Source organism: Phyllopteryx taeniolatus, chromosome 5, assembly GCF_024500385.1.
Source record: "Phyllopteryx taeniolatus isolate TA_2022b chromosome 5, UOR_Ptae_1.2, whole genome shotgun sequence".
Taxonomy (NCBI): Eukaryota; Metazoa; Chordata; class Actinopteri; order Syngnathiformes; family Syngnathidae; genus Phyllopteryx; species Phyllopteryx taeniolatus.
The window spans coordinates 5835413-5851732 of NC_084506.1; the positions used below are offsets into that span (position 1 = coordinate 5835413).

Consider the following 16320-nt stretch of genomic DNA (forward strand, 5'->3'; position numbering starts at 1 on the left):
GACGCTGGCCAATCGGCGTCGTCAACATAAGTCGATACCCTCAAATCGTGGCTGGCCACCATTGGCCGAAAATCATCCATTCATTTACGTTTATCTTTGATTTCCTTATTATGCAACGCGTGTTTCATCGTATACAGACACAATATCGGATAATTAGTCAACGTGATAACCATCTATTGAATCGAATTGAAGGGTAAAAAACTGACATTATCGCTACTACTAAACATCTTTCAAGGTAGCTCACATTTCATTTTCAGAGTGCAAACTACTCAGTTATAAACAAACAAACGCAAACCTTCCATAATGTGTACAAGTGTATAAAGAATAGCCAATTGATTTCACGTCTCGTTTTATCAATTCACAATCTGCAAATGTTTTCAATTGTCTCCCCTGGATAAATCAAGTTTGAATACAAATATCACCATTTTACACTGTATGTGCATGTTTGAATACTGTAATTTTATTTGCTGCCTGAAAGTATTTAGTCGCCGAACACTTTTTTTTTCTTTTAATTGAACATAATTTGGTAAAGGTTTTCAAAGGACCCTAGGACGTTTTAACTGCAGTTCACGTCAAAAAGTACTTCTCTACCAATGAATACACACAAGACATGAAGCAACGTGTCCCATTTTATTTCACTCCAAAAGCCAAATGAATTCGAAAGTTATTTTGTTGCGTTTGCCTCTAATAGTTTTCGGCGGTGTCATATTGCTCAGGAAAGGGAAGACTGACGTATCCGCTGCCGGCGACGAGCGGCAGACCTCCAGCGTTGGGAATGACATTCCAGGACAGAGTCAGCGTGATGTTCTGGTTGCCCCGGAGACCGTCCCCATCGTCGAAGAAGAAATACTTCGACTTGACGTCGAAGAGGTTCACTCGGTTGTTTTCGCCCCGGAGGAGCATTTTATCCCAGAGCACCACCTGGTTCAAAGCGTTCTTCTTCGTTGTGTACTCGGCGGTCAAATACAGAAAGAGCTGCTTGACGTTCCAGTTAAACATTGGCTGCAGATCGACCGCGAGGTCAAAGGTGATGAAAGCTAAGTCACTGTGCTGTCTGGATTCGATGACGTCGTCGACGCTCCTCAGCATCACTTGGGACACGCGGACGTCCACAGGGACGCTTCCATGTTTAAACGCCGTCGTGATGAAACAGCCCAAAGTTACGGCCGCCATGGCGACCAAAAAGGAGTAGACAATTGAGTTAGCTCTTGATATAATGCATTCCATATTTTTTTTTTAAAGGTGGTATAAGAGAGGAAAGGAAACACCAGAAATAACCAAACGTGTCCTAACTCCGTCTGCCGCTTTCATATGTTGCCGGAATGCGCGGACCCGGAAGTGAACCGCTGATTGGCTGTGGTCTCACCAAACACGGAAGTGAGGTTTACACGACGTTCTGGTGACTTTTAGACATTTTATCAATACGGTTTTCATTTTTGTGTTATGCATTATATTATGCTATTTCAAAAACTGTTGATTTTACTCATTAAAGGATTATCTAATTTTCGTAAACCTTTATATATGCTCGTGCCCGCAGCGCGTCGCTGATTGGCTGTGGACTCGCCGAACACGGAAGTGACGTCTTAATAGCGGTCGTTGCTCCTTCGTTTGCAGTGGAACTATTTGGGCTGCCTATCAGCAATAATGGCGCTCTGGTCGGCGCCCCTGTCGCGTCTCCTGACGCAGGGGAAGGCCAGCGTGCTCTGTTGTCACGTCTTGAAGGCGCGCCACCGTTTCGGCTGGGTGTCCCGCGGGCGGAGTGAGCTGCTTTTCCGTCAGCGTATGTGGGCTCGGAGCCACGGAGCGTCGTCGGTGTGCAGCAGCAGCAGCTCGGCAGAGACCTTGTGGTCTCTTTACAACCACACCAAAAAACACACTCAAGGTAAAAGTTTGCTCTCATTTTTTTTTTTTTACCCTGTCATTCATCATGTTTATTACATTCGTATTTGCTACTGTTGTGAAAATACTGCATTGTAAATAAATAGTCCCCTGGGTTCGTTTGTTTCCTCAACTGCAGCGAGTACCAAGTAAAGGGACTTAACTCGAAGGAGGCCTTTAATATGTGCAGACAGCAGTTGTGCAATTATAGAGAGGTTTATAATTAAACCTTGTCATTTAGAGCAGAAGTTTCTCGAAACGTTTGTGTACAGGAACACCTTAGAGGGGCGAACGTTTTCAGGGACCCTCTCATAAGGCAAGTGAAACAACAACCACGTGCGTGCTCAGGATGCAGTAATACAGTAAAAGTAGTGCTTTGGCACCGTATCGTGACTTGGTGCTGAGGAACTTTATGGAAGTCAGTTGAGGAGCTTCATTTAGGGGGAAAAAAGTAGTGCTTTGCCGCCATCTTGTGGCATCTTGGTGTCAAGGAACTATATTGAAATGAGTTGAGAAGCTTCATTCAGACAAAGGTAGTGCTTTGGCACCATTTTGGGGCCTCTAGGTGCCAAGGAACTATGTCGAAGTGAGTTGAGGTGCTTCAGTTAGTCAAAAGTAGTGCTTTTTCGCCAACTTAAGGCATCTTGGTCGAATGTTTATACTGAATTAGAACATTGCATAGTATATCGCAGTCCTTTTTATACAAAGGCAACATCATTGTCATGCGTCTCCTGTCAGATGTCATGCCGTCCATCTCCAGCGCCTCCGTGGACCCCGACAGCATCTTCGCCAACAACGAGATGAGCCTGCGGGACACGGAGGTGTACGGCTTCGACTACGACTACACGCTGGCCTTCTACTCCCGTCAGCTCCACACGCTCATCTTCAACATAGCTCGGGACATCCTCATCAGCAAGCAAAGGGTGCGTGCGTCCTCTCCAAAACCTGACACATTTATACTAAACCCACTATTTATTTCTTTATTTTCAATTATTATTATTATTTTTTTTACACCACACACACTTGAAATACCAAACAATGTTTTAAAAAACATTGCTTGCTTGCACAGTTCTCCAACTAAAAGGCAAGTGTGCTTGCTTCCAGCTTTTTGTCACTCCCAGTTGTAGTCAAACTGGCACACCAAACCAAAGAGCATTAAAATCCAAAATGTTTCATCAAACAATACAATTTTATTGAATTTAAGTACTAACCTAACCTTCAAATAACTGCTTCTTTAGCCCATGGAGCAGCAACACATACAAACAGAGCATATAAAAGATAAATAAACATTGTCTATTATTTTAAACACCAAAATGTTCAACCAAACCATGTCATTCGGAAAATCTACTAGCTTGAAGCTAACATGTAATGTGAAACAACATAGACAGGCTATCAGCAGTTAGCATAGATCTTACGGTAATTGTAAACCTTCAAACAACTGCGACTTAAGCACGCATTAAGAACAACAACGTACAAGCAGCACATACTACAAATGAGAATTAAATGTATTTTTGAGGACCACAATGTTCAATCAAAACGTAAGTGCGTCTAACAAAAGTTTGCTAGCTCAATGCTAACATAATGTGGAATGCTATAAGCAGGTTAACAGAAATTAGCATAGGTGTTACGGTCATTTTAAACTAGACTTTACACAGATTTTTATCGGCTGATCGGTATCGGCCGATATTTAGCATTTTATGCTGATCGGCTTTGTGATCATTCGCCGATCCGATCAACTCGTTACCGTGGTGACGACAACAAGAGTGGGTCGCACCGACTATTATAAAAACAATATGGAGAAAACCGTGTGTTGGTGGTCACCGGTGCTCAAGAGAGACGTTCGTTTTAAGGCTCGCTTGAGGTATGTTCACGTACTTTGAATACGATACGGCTCGCAAGCAGGCAATAAAATGTTATGTAGCCTAGCAAGCTAGCGGTACCACAAACGGTTGGACGTAAACATGCCGCCGTTCTGTCGAATGAGGCTCTAAAGTTTCGGTGTGGGTGAAGTCATTTAATTACGAATAAAGTCATTGAATTACGTTGTAATGTTGGTTTGACCTGACTGTTTAGAATACACGATCTGACTAGAGCAGTGATTTCCAGCCTTTATGGAGCCAAGGAACATATTTTACAATTGAAAAATCTCACGGCACACCAACAAACAAAAATGTCGCAAAAAGTGGATACATTAATGACCGTATTTACTTCCTGCCATCTAATAGAAGACCATTCATTTGCTCTGTCTGTCACTACGCCCCACTGGCATAAACAGAGGAACAAAGATACATTATTTATTGTAAATATAATTTTTTTGGAGCAATTCAGTACACAAGTACATACAGTAAATGAACAGGTCATTTAAATAGACATTCCTCCATCTTGTGATCGGTTATCGTTTTTTTTAAACTCACTGATTGGTGATTTTAAACCTTCAAAAAATTGCAAATTTTCAGTTTGTCACTATTATTTATCATTGCTACTTTTTCTTATTTGTTGTGTCATTAAAAGATGATTTGATTTGATTTTTTCTTTTTTCAGTATCCAGAGGGCCTGCGAGATTATGAGTATATTCCCAATTTTGCCGTAAGGGGCCTTCACTATGATGTTCAGAAGGTTCGAACTCTTGACTTTGTTTAGTCACATAAAGATGAATAACGACTGCGTCTTGTCCAGGAGTGTGGTGAATACTGACTGTGTTGTGATAGGCGCTGCTGATGAAGATCGACGCCTTCCACTACATCCAGCTGGGGACTGTTTACAGGTATCAGCAATACACAATTACAGGTCAGGGCTGTAGACCGTTTTGGATGCAAAAAGGACATTTTAGTGCGTCATTTCCAAGGTTTTAAAAGTGCTGGAATTATGGATAAAGTGCTTCAAGTAAAAAGATCTTACGCAAAAAAATAGTTATTAGACTTTAGGCATTGTATTCTACCTTCATTCACAGCATAATAACATCTTTAATATTAAAAAAAGACTTGCTTTTTATTATATACACATATGTATTATTTGAAATGGTCTGTGAGCCCCTGAAGTAACAAATGGCATTTAATAAGTTAATGAATGTAACATTTAATAAGATCAAGATAATTATTCATATTTCATTTTGTTTGTTTGGGTTTGTGATTGCAACAGTTTGCTATTTCTATATGTAGTATGTTTATGGATTCTTTTTAAGTCATTCACTGCCAGCCTTCCCAGTTAACATGGATATTTGACTTCTAAAGCCGTCAATGGCAGTAAATGTGTTTAAAAAAAAAAAAAAAAAATCAGGACAAATTATAGGGAAACCAGTGCCCTGAATATTTATTTTATCTTTTTTTTTTGCATTGTATTTATTGTCCCTTATCATGTTATTTTATTTTATCTATTCAATGTATTTTTTACTTTTGAAATATTATGTCATGTTATTTCAATTTAATCATATATACTTCATTGAATTTAAAATAAATTTGCTGCATCTCCAGTTGTAAAAAGTGAATCCTTGTGTATTTTTTTTTTAATTATTATTATTATTTTTTTTATTATTATTATTATTTTTTTTAAAATGTCTCCAGGGGTCTTGATCCAGTCCCGGACGAGGAAGTCATCGCCATGTACGACAGCTGCCACGTCCCTCTCGAGATTATGAGCGACTTCTACGGCAAGGTAAAACCAGTCCCGCTCTGACGCACCGAAGCTCGTGCAGACACGAGAAGAATGGAAGGGTATTCTTCTCTCTCTTGCAGAGTTCTCACGGTCACGCCATGAAACAGTTCATGGACATCTTCTCGCTGCCAGAGATGAACCTCTTGTCGTGCGTCAACGACTTCTTCATGAAGCACAATATCGACTACGAGCCGGTGCACTTGTACAAAGACGTCAAGGTGAAATAATCTTGCGGACTTGGACGGCGAAAAATTAGACTTTGGGGCCCTCTATTCCTGCCAGTAATATTGATGATTGATCATTTGTTGTTGAAGTTCACATTGAGGGATTCTAATGAATATAATTTAAAAAAGAATTACATAACATTCCAAGTTATAAAGCACCAAGTGGGATACTGAATATCATCTTGGCTTACTAAAAGTAGGGGGGAAAAAATTAATATGCTGCGTTAACTGTAAATGTCGTCTGATTTATTATTTCTGCTTTGAAAAAAAAAAAAAAAAAAAAACTGCAATGTACAAGAAATCATTGCGAGAACAGCAATAAAATGCAAGAACAAATGAAATCTCTTAAATACAGTATATAAATGAACTTAAAATGTACAATATACAAAATTATAAAAGAATTCTAAATAAAATAAGAAAATAATGAATCAATTATTAAATCAAGATGTAACTGAAAAGCAGTACTCGAAACTGCATATTCACCGCAAATTTGCCTTTCGCGCATTTTTGGAGGGCAACCAACGTTATTCACTGAAAACTCACCTATTTACTATTTTGGTGCTCAGGCCAAAGCCTAATACAAAATGTTGCTTTGGTGCAATCTGGTGACCTCCTGGAGCCCAGCAACTATGTTGAGCTGGGTGGAGGAGCTTCATTTAGTCAGGCCACAGCCTAATCTAATAGAAAACATGCTTTGCTGCCATCTTGTGGCATCTGTAGGGAATTACAAACCATTTTGGGTGGGTGTCGCTTACTTATGGATTTTCGCTGCAAGGGTTCAATTTACTCCTCACCGCACAAAAAAACTAAACAAAACAAAAAACAAAAAAAAATACTATTCCAGACCCTATTGAATGTTAATTGCTCTTGGGGGGCCCCGTTGAGGTTGCAGACGCTAAATTCGTTTATGCGCTTAGATGAGTTGGGGCGAAATGTGCTGCTGTGATTCATCCCGTGTGCGTACCAAACATTCACGCGACGGTCGTGTAGCGACGTGTGCGTGACACGCCGAGCATCCGATGGCTTCCCAATTTTAGCCGTTACGGGGGCCAGTGTGTAATTATAAACGTGCGCTCATTCCTTTGGACAGCTGTGCTGCCGGCTCCAGAAAGAGAACAGCAATCACAGAGCAACACCATTCGTCCTTTGAAGCGCGGCTGTCATGGCGATCCCGTTTATTACGTCTCTGTGACACTCGATCATCTTTTGATGGATGGCTGTCATTAAAAGCTGTCACGCACACGCACACACACCGGCAGTGTTTCAATTGGGATGCTGATGACTTTTCAAGGACACCATCTTGACAGTTTCTCTTTCTAAACCACAACAAACCAGTCTGCCTATATAAAGATATTTATATCTATACATTTATATCTTGCAAATGGAAGCGATTATACTAGCACGAAGCTAACCCTTTTCTATTCATCCTCTAAAGTGGGTGTAAATATATATATGTATGTGTATATATATATACATATATATATATATATATATATATATATATATTTTTTTTTTTACATTTATTTATTTATTTATTTATTTTTATGTCGTAAACGATTTTGAAAATGTGGGAGACCCCAAAAATCGTCATGTTCTTACTGCTCTTACAGTGTGTGGTATACTCGAGGTGACCAACACAGCTCACCACACACTTCAGCGAATCTCCACCGACAATCGCGAGTCTCCTCCCCCAAACCAGATGTCTTTTGTAGTACCAAGACTGATCTGTGAGAGGCGGCGTTGTGCCACAAGGCATCCGCACTGCCGGAAAATAAAGAACAAAAATTAATAGTAGAAGCAATGGAAGAAGATCGTGAATATCAAACAGGTTCAACATTTACGTTTTCAGAGCAGATTGATTGGGGAGGAAATAAAATCACTCTTAAAGCGGAAATAAATGCATTTTTGTATGTGTCCCGACTAGTCTAAACATGGTATTCTGATTAATATTGCATTTGTGGAATAAGATGCTGTCGACCGAAATTTACAAAATGAACTGCCCTCGCGGCTGTGTTGCGAACGTCACGTGACCAAACGTGGAAAGCAGGTTTGCGGACTTTTCGTGTATGCTGCGATAAAAAGCATACCGACTAGTGTAGCACCAAGTATCGGTATCAGTGCCGAAAAAATGGAATAGTAGCTTGTTTTTGTTCCAGCTGCTCACCCACCTCCATGTTTTCTTCTCTTTTGGTGTCCGGAATGAGCAATGTCTGTGCAGCCTTTTCAAAAAGCTCTTTTTTGTCAACGCAATGATAGCGTTGAATGTAGCCGGCTCTCTTCATCTTCTTCCTCCTCGTTTGTATTCACAGACACACTGCACTTTCTTTGGTGTTTCCACACCAAAGCGTGTTGCTCCTCCATCAGCTGCATGCTAACACAACCTATCTGGACTCAAAATTTTGACTTTTTTCCCCCCTCGCTTTTCCTCCTGATAGGAAGCCATCAGAGACGTTCACGTCAAGGGCATTATGTACCGAGCGGTGGAGGCAGATATTGGTAATGTGCATTTTATTTTATTTTTGTTAACACAACATTGTATTTCCCAGGGAGCCCAAACAATGTTAAAATCGTTCAATGTTTCTCTGTATTGTGTTTGCAGGGAAATACATTTGCTATGGTGAGCAGAGCCACGCGGTGTTGAAGAAGTTGTCCGAGCACGGGAAGAAAATGTTCCTTATCACAAACAGCCCCTTTGATTTCGTGTAAGTGGACACATCACGCATATCAGCACTTGGGGTCGGGTGTAATTATTAATTACTGCAATTAACCTAACCTAATAGCTCCATGATAGTGTAATGTGTTGAACAAACGTTATCTCTGAGTCTTAAAAACATAAGAACCGAATGGCAACGTGAACACGTAATAGGATATTACTGTACTAGGCTACCTATAAGAGTGTATACATATCTACAGTACAATACAGTGAACGCCCCAATGCAGTTTATAGCGGGGGATACGTTCCAGATTCCAGAAGCACCCGCAAAAGGCCAAAACCCACGGTAAGACAGATCATTTAAAAAAATAAATAAATAAATACAAACTTTATACGCCTTCTTCACACTTCAAACACATTTAAAAGTATTAAAACACATATTCGAGTAACTAATTACTGTTAATGTTTTGAGATTACATAGGTTAATTACAAAATGTATGTAATTGTAATCCATTACATTACCTGGAGAAAATGTGTAATTAAAATAGAGTTGATTTTGCAAATTCCCGTGATTATTTTTAACTACATTTGCAAAATAGCTACCAAAGCTCAGATTTTTTTTCTCTCTCTCTTTCTCTCTCCACTTCCTCCTTCTAAAGCCGACACTTGTGATTGGTTCTCTTTGGTCATGTGCTCTTCCGCCATAGTCTCAAACATGACATATCTTTCCAAACATGACTTCAAAGCGCCACCTTGTGGCACAATCTATTAGTTTTTCTGAGATTTTGAATATGTTAGACTCATAGTTACACTTTTGAACACAATAGTTACACAACTGTTACATTCATCAAACTTTTTGCTATTCCCAGTCCGGCTCGGCCCCTATTCCTGGCGTCCACGGTATATACAGTATATATACTATGTTTTACAATAATGCTTAATATTTATAATTTCATACGTCCCTGTGGCCCAAAATCAAAGTGTGGAGAGTCTCTGTTGCGTACAGTCAATGAATGGGGTGAGCACTGCCAAGAGCATCTGAAATATCCACAGTCTCGTTTATTTATCGCCTGATTCTTCTCTTTATATTATTGTAATATAGCAAAATCTTTCTTCCTTGACATGCTCGCGCCACGTTGTTCAGCACAAGCATAGTAGAATACATATAGCACATGTGGTCCCTCAAAACATGTTTACCGATAAGAACACTAGGGGTCCCAGTTGTTCCATTGCACTTCAGCGTCAGCGTACCCAAAGCTTGAAATTCGAAATACCTCTAAGTCGGGCGCCTTGCCCTCCATAACAAAGTAACGGCTGCGGTTTGTTGCAACCCTTAGGGATCGAGGCATGAACTACATCGTCGGGACGGACTGGAGGGACCTGTTTGATGTAGTTATAGTTCAGGCTGAAAAACCCGGTTTCTTCAACGACAAGAGAAAGTAAGTAAGTGTGTCTGTGTCTCCGTGACTGTGGGTATAAATGTGATCTTTTTTTTTTTTTGCGCCCTAAATGTGGATTGCCTCATAATTAAGTGTGAGCAATGTTTGTGCTCGCAGGCCTTTCAGGCGCGTCACCGACAAAGGTGCTCTACTGTGGGACAGAATTCACAAGTTGGACAAAGGGCAGATCTACAAACAGGTGCTTATGACAGAGAAGTTAAAAAGAAACAAACGTCTGATGACACTTTGGTTGAACCCCTTTAAAAAAAAAAAAAAAAAAAAAAAATCATAATAATAAAAAAATCATGTTTTTAATCGCCTGAAGGGAAATCTGTATGAGTTCCTGAGACTGACTGGCTGGAGAGGATCCAAAGTGCTCTACTTTGGCGATCACATCTACAGCGACTTGGCAGTAAGCAGCACACAAACACATTGCGACAAAGGTTAGTTAAATTACTTTTTAAAAATGTATTTTTTTTTATTCAATTCAATGGACATTGCGCTGTTCCTTTTCGTTTGCACATCTTGGCCACTTGGGGGGAGTGTAATACAGGCATACGTTCACACGGAGGCAGTTCTCAGTAAGATGCAGTTATAGTTGTGGTTTTTGGAAGGGATAAAGAAAATATCCGTGCCAGTATCGTTATATTGTCTGACAACATGTGATGCTACACTGTTGGCCGTTGCTTAATGACATCACCCTCTTTTGTGCGCGTGTGTGTGTGTGTGTGTGCGGACATACATATACACACACACACACACACACACAAGAGGGTGATGTCATGGTGAGAGTAGCAATAATGTCATGACTGCTCCGTAAACTGATTCAGATTCCTCTGATGCCATCCTCATGCTGCTTGTAGCCACCAGGGGGAATCTTTGCGCAACAATTAGCCATACAGTAGTTGTAGCCGTGACCATGTTTTTTTTGTTTGACATTTTGGCTGAATGACAGCACCTCTTAGCGTTTACACAACCATATGGAGTGTTTTGAGAGAAAGAAACATGGAGCACCAGTTAATTAGTGCTGTATTGGGTCGCACGTCAGCCGCTGTAATTAGAGTTCCCTGCCATGTATAAAGTCTTCATAATTCACTCACCCTCGCCCAGTTTTCTTTTTTCTTTTTATTTTATTTAAAATTATTTTTTGCAAGTGATCATATTTTTATTGGTTTTCCTAGTGTTCCTCCACTATTCGTGGGCGATAGACTGATCCCTGCTGCAAATAGCAAGAATCTGGAATTAGCACTCATGCATAGTTCCCATAATGCACTTGCATGTGGGAAAGTAGAGCCACAGTCGCTGATGCACTTTTTAGTTGTTTATCACACCCTGGGTGAACATTAAAACACATTAAGACATTGGGCACGCCTACGCAGACACTGTTGTTGGCCACAGCTCACACCCAGACACTCACATGCAGATTCGCTGACGGCACACGCCACCCTGTTAGGCCCCGCCTCTTAATGGCACAGACACTACAATACATTTTCTATACATTTTATGCTTGCAATAATTTTTGTTCAGCGCGTAGGTCTCTATCATGGATTTTCACCAATTATGGGCGAGTTTGGAACGTATCCCACGCGATAAACGGGGGTACACTGTACATTAAGTGCTTGTAACCTACATGCACTTTAGGTTTCTAGCATATATACATGCAATCTGCAGCCGTTATTGCCATTGCGGCTTATTGAAACCTGCATCCTGGCAGATGGCCACCAGCTGTCTTTGAGCTAAAGTGGCCATCATTAGTTTTGCAGCCACAACAGCATTATTAATATGTGAACGAGCGTGTGATCAGCTCTAAGTGATGTTAATGAAAGGCAGTGTTAACATCTCTGGCACAATGCCTCGGCGCCGGTGGCTGGCGGCCAGCTGTCAAACACGTCGCCTCGCTTATTTAGGAAGATGGAGCATCCTCTGTGCATGTGCGCGCCAGTACGGTACAAAACCTACCGCCTCGGTGTACGGACTGTACAGGAGCGGGAATCGTGACTGCAAGTTTCTGCATATCACCAAGTTCCCCTGCGGAAAAAAACTGCATTCTGCATTAAAGCACTTAATGAGGCTGGATGATCTCTTTTTGAATTGTTTTGTTAAGCGCTGTATAGTGCACAACGGTGAGCCTTACATTTGCTACATGGGACTTCAGTAGGGGCTTAATCCACCTCTTAATATCTATCACTTTCACGGCTCAATTATAGAAAACAGTATTATATATTAAAAAAAAATGTATGCAACTGTGCCATGTGGAGCAGTTCATAATCAATATTTTTCTAATAACACAAAGACAGACTTTTTTTTATACCATACTCAGCAGAGATGAATATACCATTAATTAAATTTATTAATGTGTGCAGTTCACTGCAGACGTGTTTTGCCTGTAGACATTGGTTGGAACAAGTTTTGCTCTGACCGACCAACCAATCAGGAGACAGAAAAATGCTGACGTCATTGAGCTGAGCTTCAAGCGGCAGTTTAAAATCAGATTATTTAAAGAAAGCATCGACATATTGGAAGCAGTGCAGCCAAGAGAAACGCTACCAAATGAGGAGAATAGACCGTAATATTAAGCTTTCTAAAAACATACAGTAATGACATCATTATAATAAGTAAAATGTAAAGAAATGAACAGTTTTTCGCCAAATGTTTTTCTTCAATTCAGTGGACATTGTGCTGCTCATTCGTGGCCACCTGGGTGCGATACAATACAGAGCTAGACAACACACTCAGTAAGCTGCAGTTATCAGCGGACCCCCGCATACGCACGTCGGCACCCGCGTATTGAGCATTATGGAGTGTCGGATTGTTCGGCCTTCGTGGAGGTCTGCACCCAGTTCTTATTGAAAACTCCCCCGATTAAGGATTTGACCCTGAAGCACGGCTGGAGGACAGGAGCCATCATCCCTGAGCTGAGGAAGGAAATCAAGATCATGAACACGGAGGAGTACGTGCACACGATGAGCTGGATGCAGGCACTGACGGGCCTGATTGAGCAGATGCAGGTCAGCGGAAATGGCTCGGCTTCTTCGCACTTGACATCGTACATGTGACAGCTTCACTGCATGTGTGGGCGCGCTGATAGGGGTCATGACCTCACGCGACACTGCTCACACACAGGTGCACAGAGATCCCGCCTCTCAGGCTGTGGTGGAGGAGTGGATACGAGAGCGAGAAGCTATGAGGTAAAGGAGGCTTTGTCTTTCTTTTGACCGTCAACTGTGTGCCTTCAAATGTGTTGTGGTCACAATTTATTAATAATGGGCGAGTACCCGATAACAGATACGCCAGTAGTTGGCGCTACGCTGCGGCAGTTTGACACATTGGCGTGCGTCGGAAAGGACTTTGGTCACAATTATCTGTCATTGTGTCAATTTGATGGATCAAAATTCCAAGAGGCAGCAGTACTTACTATCGGTGAGTACTCAAGAGTGTCATCGGTCTGAATAAAAGTGGTATCCGACATCCCACAATTGATGGTAGTGGGAAGCAAGCATCAGACAGTGTGACCTCACTCTATTTTCACCAAAACAACAACGCTATGCTGCCCTTTTTGACAGCCACAAAACTTTAACCAGACCTGACATTCCCTCATATATCATAGCATAATATTTGATATTTAAAAATCAACAAGTGAGATAATGTGCGTGCACAGAATTCAACAATCACATTCAAACTTGTGTTAAAAGGGAGTAAGCGCACACCAGCCACCATCTGCTGCGTCTGATTAACTCCAAATGAAGTTCAAATGGTCTAGTAGGCTTTTCCTGACAGCTCTACAGCGGCAGAGAGCTTCCACATCATTAGATGGATTTCGTTGTTCAAAGAAGGAAAGGGGTACTGAAGAATTTCCTGAACAGCCTACTAGAACACCAGAATTTTATATGGGGTTAAGCAGAGGCACTTTAGAAGGTCAATTGAATGCGATTGCTTAATTCTGTACACAGCCAGTCAGAGGGTGTGCACACTTGTGCAACCGCATTAGCTCAGTTGTTTATTTTTAATCCCCCACACAACCAACTTTGCCAGGGAATGCACTCAGCTATGCCGGAATGTTATTCGCGTTAATGTGTCATGTGTGCAGGCCGCACACCAAGCAGATGTTCAACCCTCAGTTCGGGAGTCTGTTCCGCACGTACCACAACCCCACGTACTTCTCGCGCCGACTCTCTCGCTTCGCCGACGTCTACATGGCGTCCATCAGCTGCCTGCTCAACTACGACTTCCAGCACACCTTCTTCCCGCGACGAACCCCGCTGCAGCACGAATCCCCCTTCGGGCAAGGGCAGACTCCCGTCGGATCGGAGCGCAGACCTCCTCTCGCAGGATCCAGGGAGAGCGAGTCCCCGTTCAAGTGAGACTGCAGTGTGTTCTGAGCTGCTGCTTTCATTCGTAACAAAACAAATCGTTCAAGTTCAGTTCTGTCCATTAAGCTTGAAACGCGTCAGCCATCTTTTTGCGTTCAGATGGCTGGCTGGGGGTGGGCAGAGTATGGCCCGCGGGGGCCCCTACATCCTGCGCTGTTTGTGAATCCGGCCCACCAATCATTTACATTTATTAATTAAAAAGAAGAAGAAATACATTTCAATAACCATTTTTTTTTTGGGGGGGTGGGGGGAACGTCCATTTAGTGCAACAAATATTACAGACTCTTGATCTTCAAATTAAAAATAAAAATGAAGAAATATTTCTTTTTAAAAAAGAATTTTACATTTATTTTCCAAAATTAAAACGAGAATTGATTGTATTAAATCTATTTATTTAATAAATGCAATAATACTCCCTTAAAATGTGTTGCATTAAATTAACACTTCCCGCACGCCCCCACCAAATATATTTTGTTAATGTTTTTATTCATTTTTATTCATCTTTGATTGATTAATCCCATCATATAATTAGTTCATTTATATACTGTAAATCAGGAGTGTCAAACTGGTTTATGTCGTGGACCACATTGTTGGTCCGTTATTTTTGTGAAACCATAGAAATGTTTCATGGCCTCATCTTAGTATTCACTGGCGGCTTGTCAATAGCGGGCGCGAGGGTGCCGCCCCAGCACTGCCGCCCCAGCACTGCCGAGTCACCTCTAAAAGGACAAAAATGAAATCATGAAAATAAAATATTATTATGAAAATATTATGAATGATATCTGTTTTTTTAGACGAGGAGTAGGAAAAATGGTATACAGTTAAGATATTTCTGAGGCAGGGCGTTGGATTTCAGCGCCCTTTAACGTTAAACAGGGTTACTGTTTAACCTTCCCCCCCATCAAGTTACTGTAATAATGGGTTTGGTAATGGGGGAAAAAAATGCTTGCACTATCAACATTTTATTATTATTATTTTTTTAAATATGACAATTTGACACGGTACAAATTTTAGCAAGAATCATGGCAGTTGATTCAAATGATGCTTTTGCGGGCCACATAAAATGGTGTGAGGGGCCGGATTTGGCCCCCGGGCCTTGAGTTTAACACCCGTGCAGTAAATGATGAAATTGAAAAGCATACATATACATTTAGCAGGTTTATTATTATTTGATTGAATGTTGGTCTTATATTATTACATATTGCTTGATGAATTCTAATTATATCAAATTAAATATTTGAAATGATGTCATTATTAAAACAAGGCATTTTACATACACATTTTGGCTTTTTTTTTTTTTTCCACCTCCATCTGCGAATGACTCGGTCCACCCATATTCCCGTCTTAAAATCTCCAATGTGGCGCTCGAGCACAAAAGTTTGCCCACCCCGCGTAAACGCGTGCTTTTATGTGTGCGCTTCTAAAACGAGTTTTATTTAGAAATAAAAGCTGCAATCGCAGTCTTAACAATAGGATGTGGAAACCGATACCTCCTAGTGGTAGAGGTACTTTTCTTTTTTTTTTTTTTTCTTCGACTCGTACGTCGCTGCTGTAATATTCACACGCACCATTTTACATTGCAGGCCGCGTTAATGATCATGTAATAGCTTTATGAGGCACTGTGGGTGTTAATCGTGCTTTTCATGATAATTTGATTCTAAACTGGCGCACATGATTGTACTGTACGGAGTTACTGACCACTTTTCTCCCATTTCAGCCTGTATTTTGCGTGTGTTGTTTTGCTGTATTCAAACTGGCGCTCTTAGGTCCTGTGAAGGCAGCACTGAGGTTTGTTTGTTTTCTTTTGCAGAAAGTACTTGTTTAGATGTCACAAATATGCTAGAATTTTAGTCTTATGTTATTTATCTTGTAGTAGATTTCAGTTGTTACCTGTTATTTCAATTATTAGAATATTTAAAGGGGACATTTTGAGGAAAACTGACATTTTAATTGTTTGTATACAAATAGTTACATCTCTGGAGAGGCTGCCCACCCATCACGTGTGAAAATAAACTGTCAAGTTTTGTTATCTGTCGGCAGTATTTCTGAAAAATCTGTCTGGACGTGGAGCAATAAATGTCCTCGTTTGATTAGCGGTGTTGTTA

At 40.9% G+C, this 16320-nt stretch overlaps 2 protein-coding genes across 2 annotated transcripts; one reads left to right on the top strand and one right to left on the bottom strand.

Annotated features, from left to right (window-relative positions):
• Positions 1-616: 616 nt before the first annotated feature.
• On the bottom strand, positions 617-1346 carry LOC133477647 (signal peptidase complex subunit 3-like). Its single transcript, XM_061772614.1, has one exon. The coding sequence runs from the start codon at positions 1225-1227 to the stop codon at positions 685-687; it is 543 nt and encodes a 180-aa protein (XP_061628598.1). The 5' UTR covers positions 1228-1346; the 3' UTR covers positions 617-684.
• Positions 1347-1537: 191 nt separating this feature from the next.
• Positions 1538-16308, top strand: nt5dc3 (5'-nucleotidase domain containing 3). Its single transcript, XM_061772612.1, has 14 exons — positions 1538-1882; positions 2617-2801; positions 4420-4494; positions 4587-4642; positions 5439-5529; positions 5610-5747; positions 8189-8249; positions 8353-8455; positions 9744-9845; positions 9963-10044; positions 10171-10257; positions 12713-12853; positions 12969-13033; positions 13933-16308. The coding sequence occupies exons 1-14, from the start codon at positions 1645-1647 to the stop codon at positions 14204-14206; spliced, it is 1698 nt and encodes a 565-aa protein (XP_061628596.1). The 5' UTR covers positions 1538-1644; the 3' UTR covers positions 14207-16308.
• The last annotated feature ends 12 nt before the right edge of the window (positions 16309-16320 follow it).

Excerpts from the sequence above, each read along its gene's own strand:
- nt5dc3 (XM_061772612.1), top strand. The coding sequence starts at position 1,645 with ATGGCGCTCTGGTCGGCGCCCCTGTCGCGTCTCCTGACGCAGGGGAAG. Across the intron at positions 5,748-8,188 it reads ACTTGTACAAAGACGTCAAG|GAAGCCATCAGAGACGTTCA; the intron begins GTGAAATAATCT and ends TCCTCCTGATAG. Across the intron at positions 8,456-9,743 it reads AACAGCCCCTTTGATTTCGT|GGATCGAGGCATGAACTACA; the intron begins GTAAGTGGACAC and ends TGCAACCCTTAG.
- LOC133477647 (XM_061772614.1), bottom strand. The coding sequence starts at position 1,227 with ATGGAATGCATTATATCAAGAGCTAACTCAATTGTCTACTCCTTTTTG.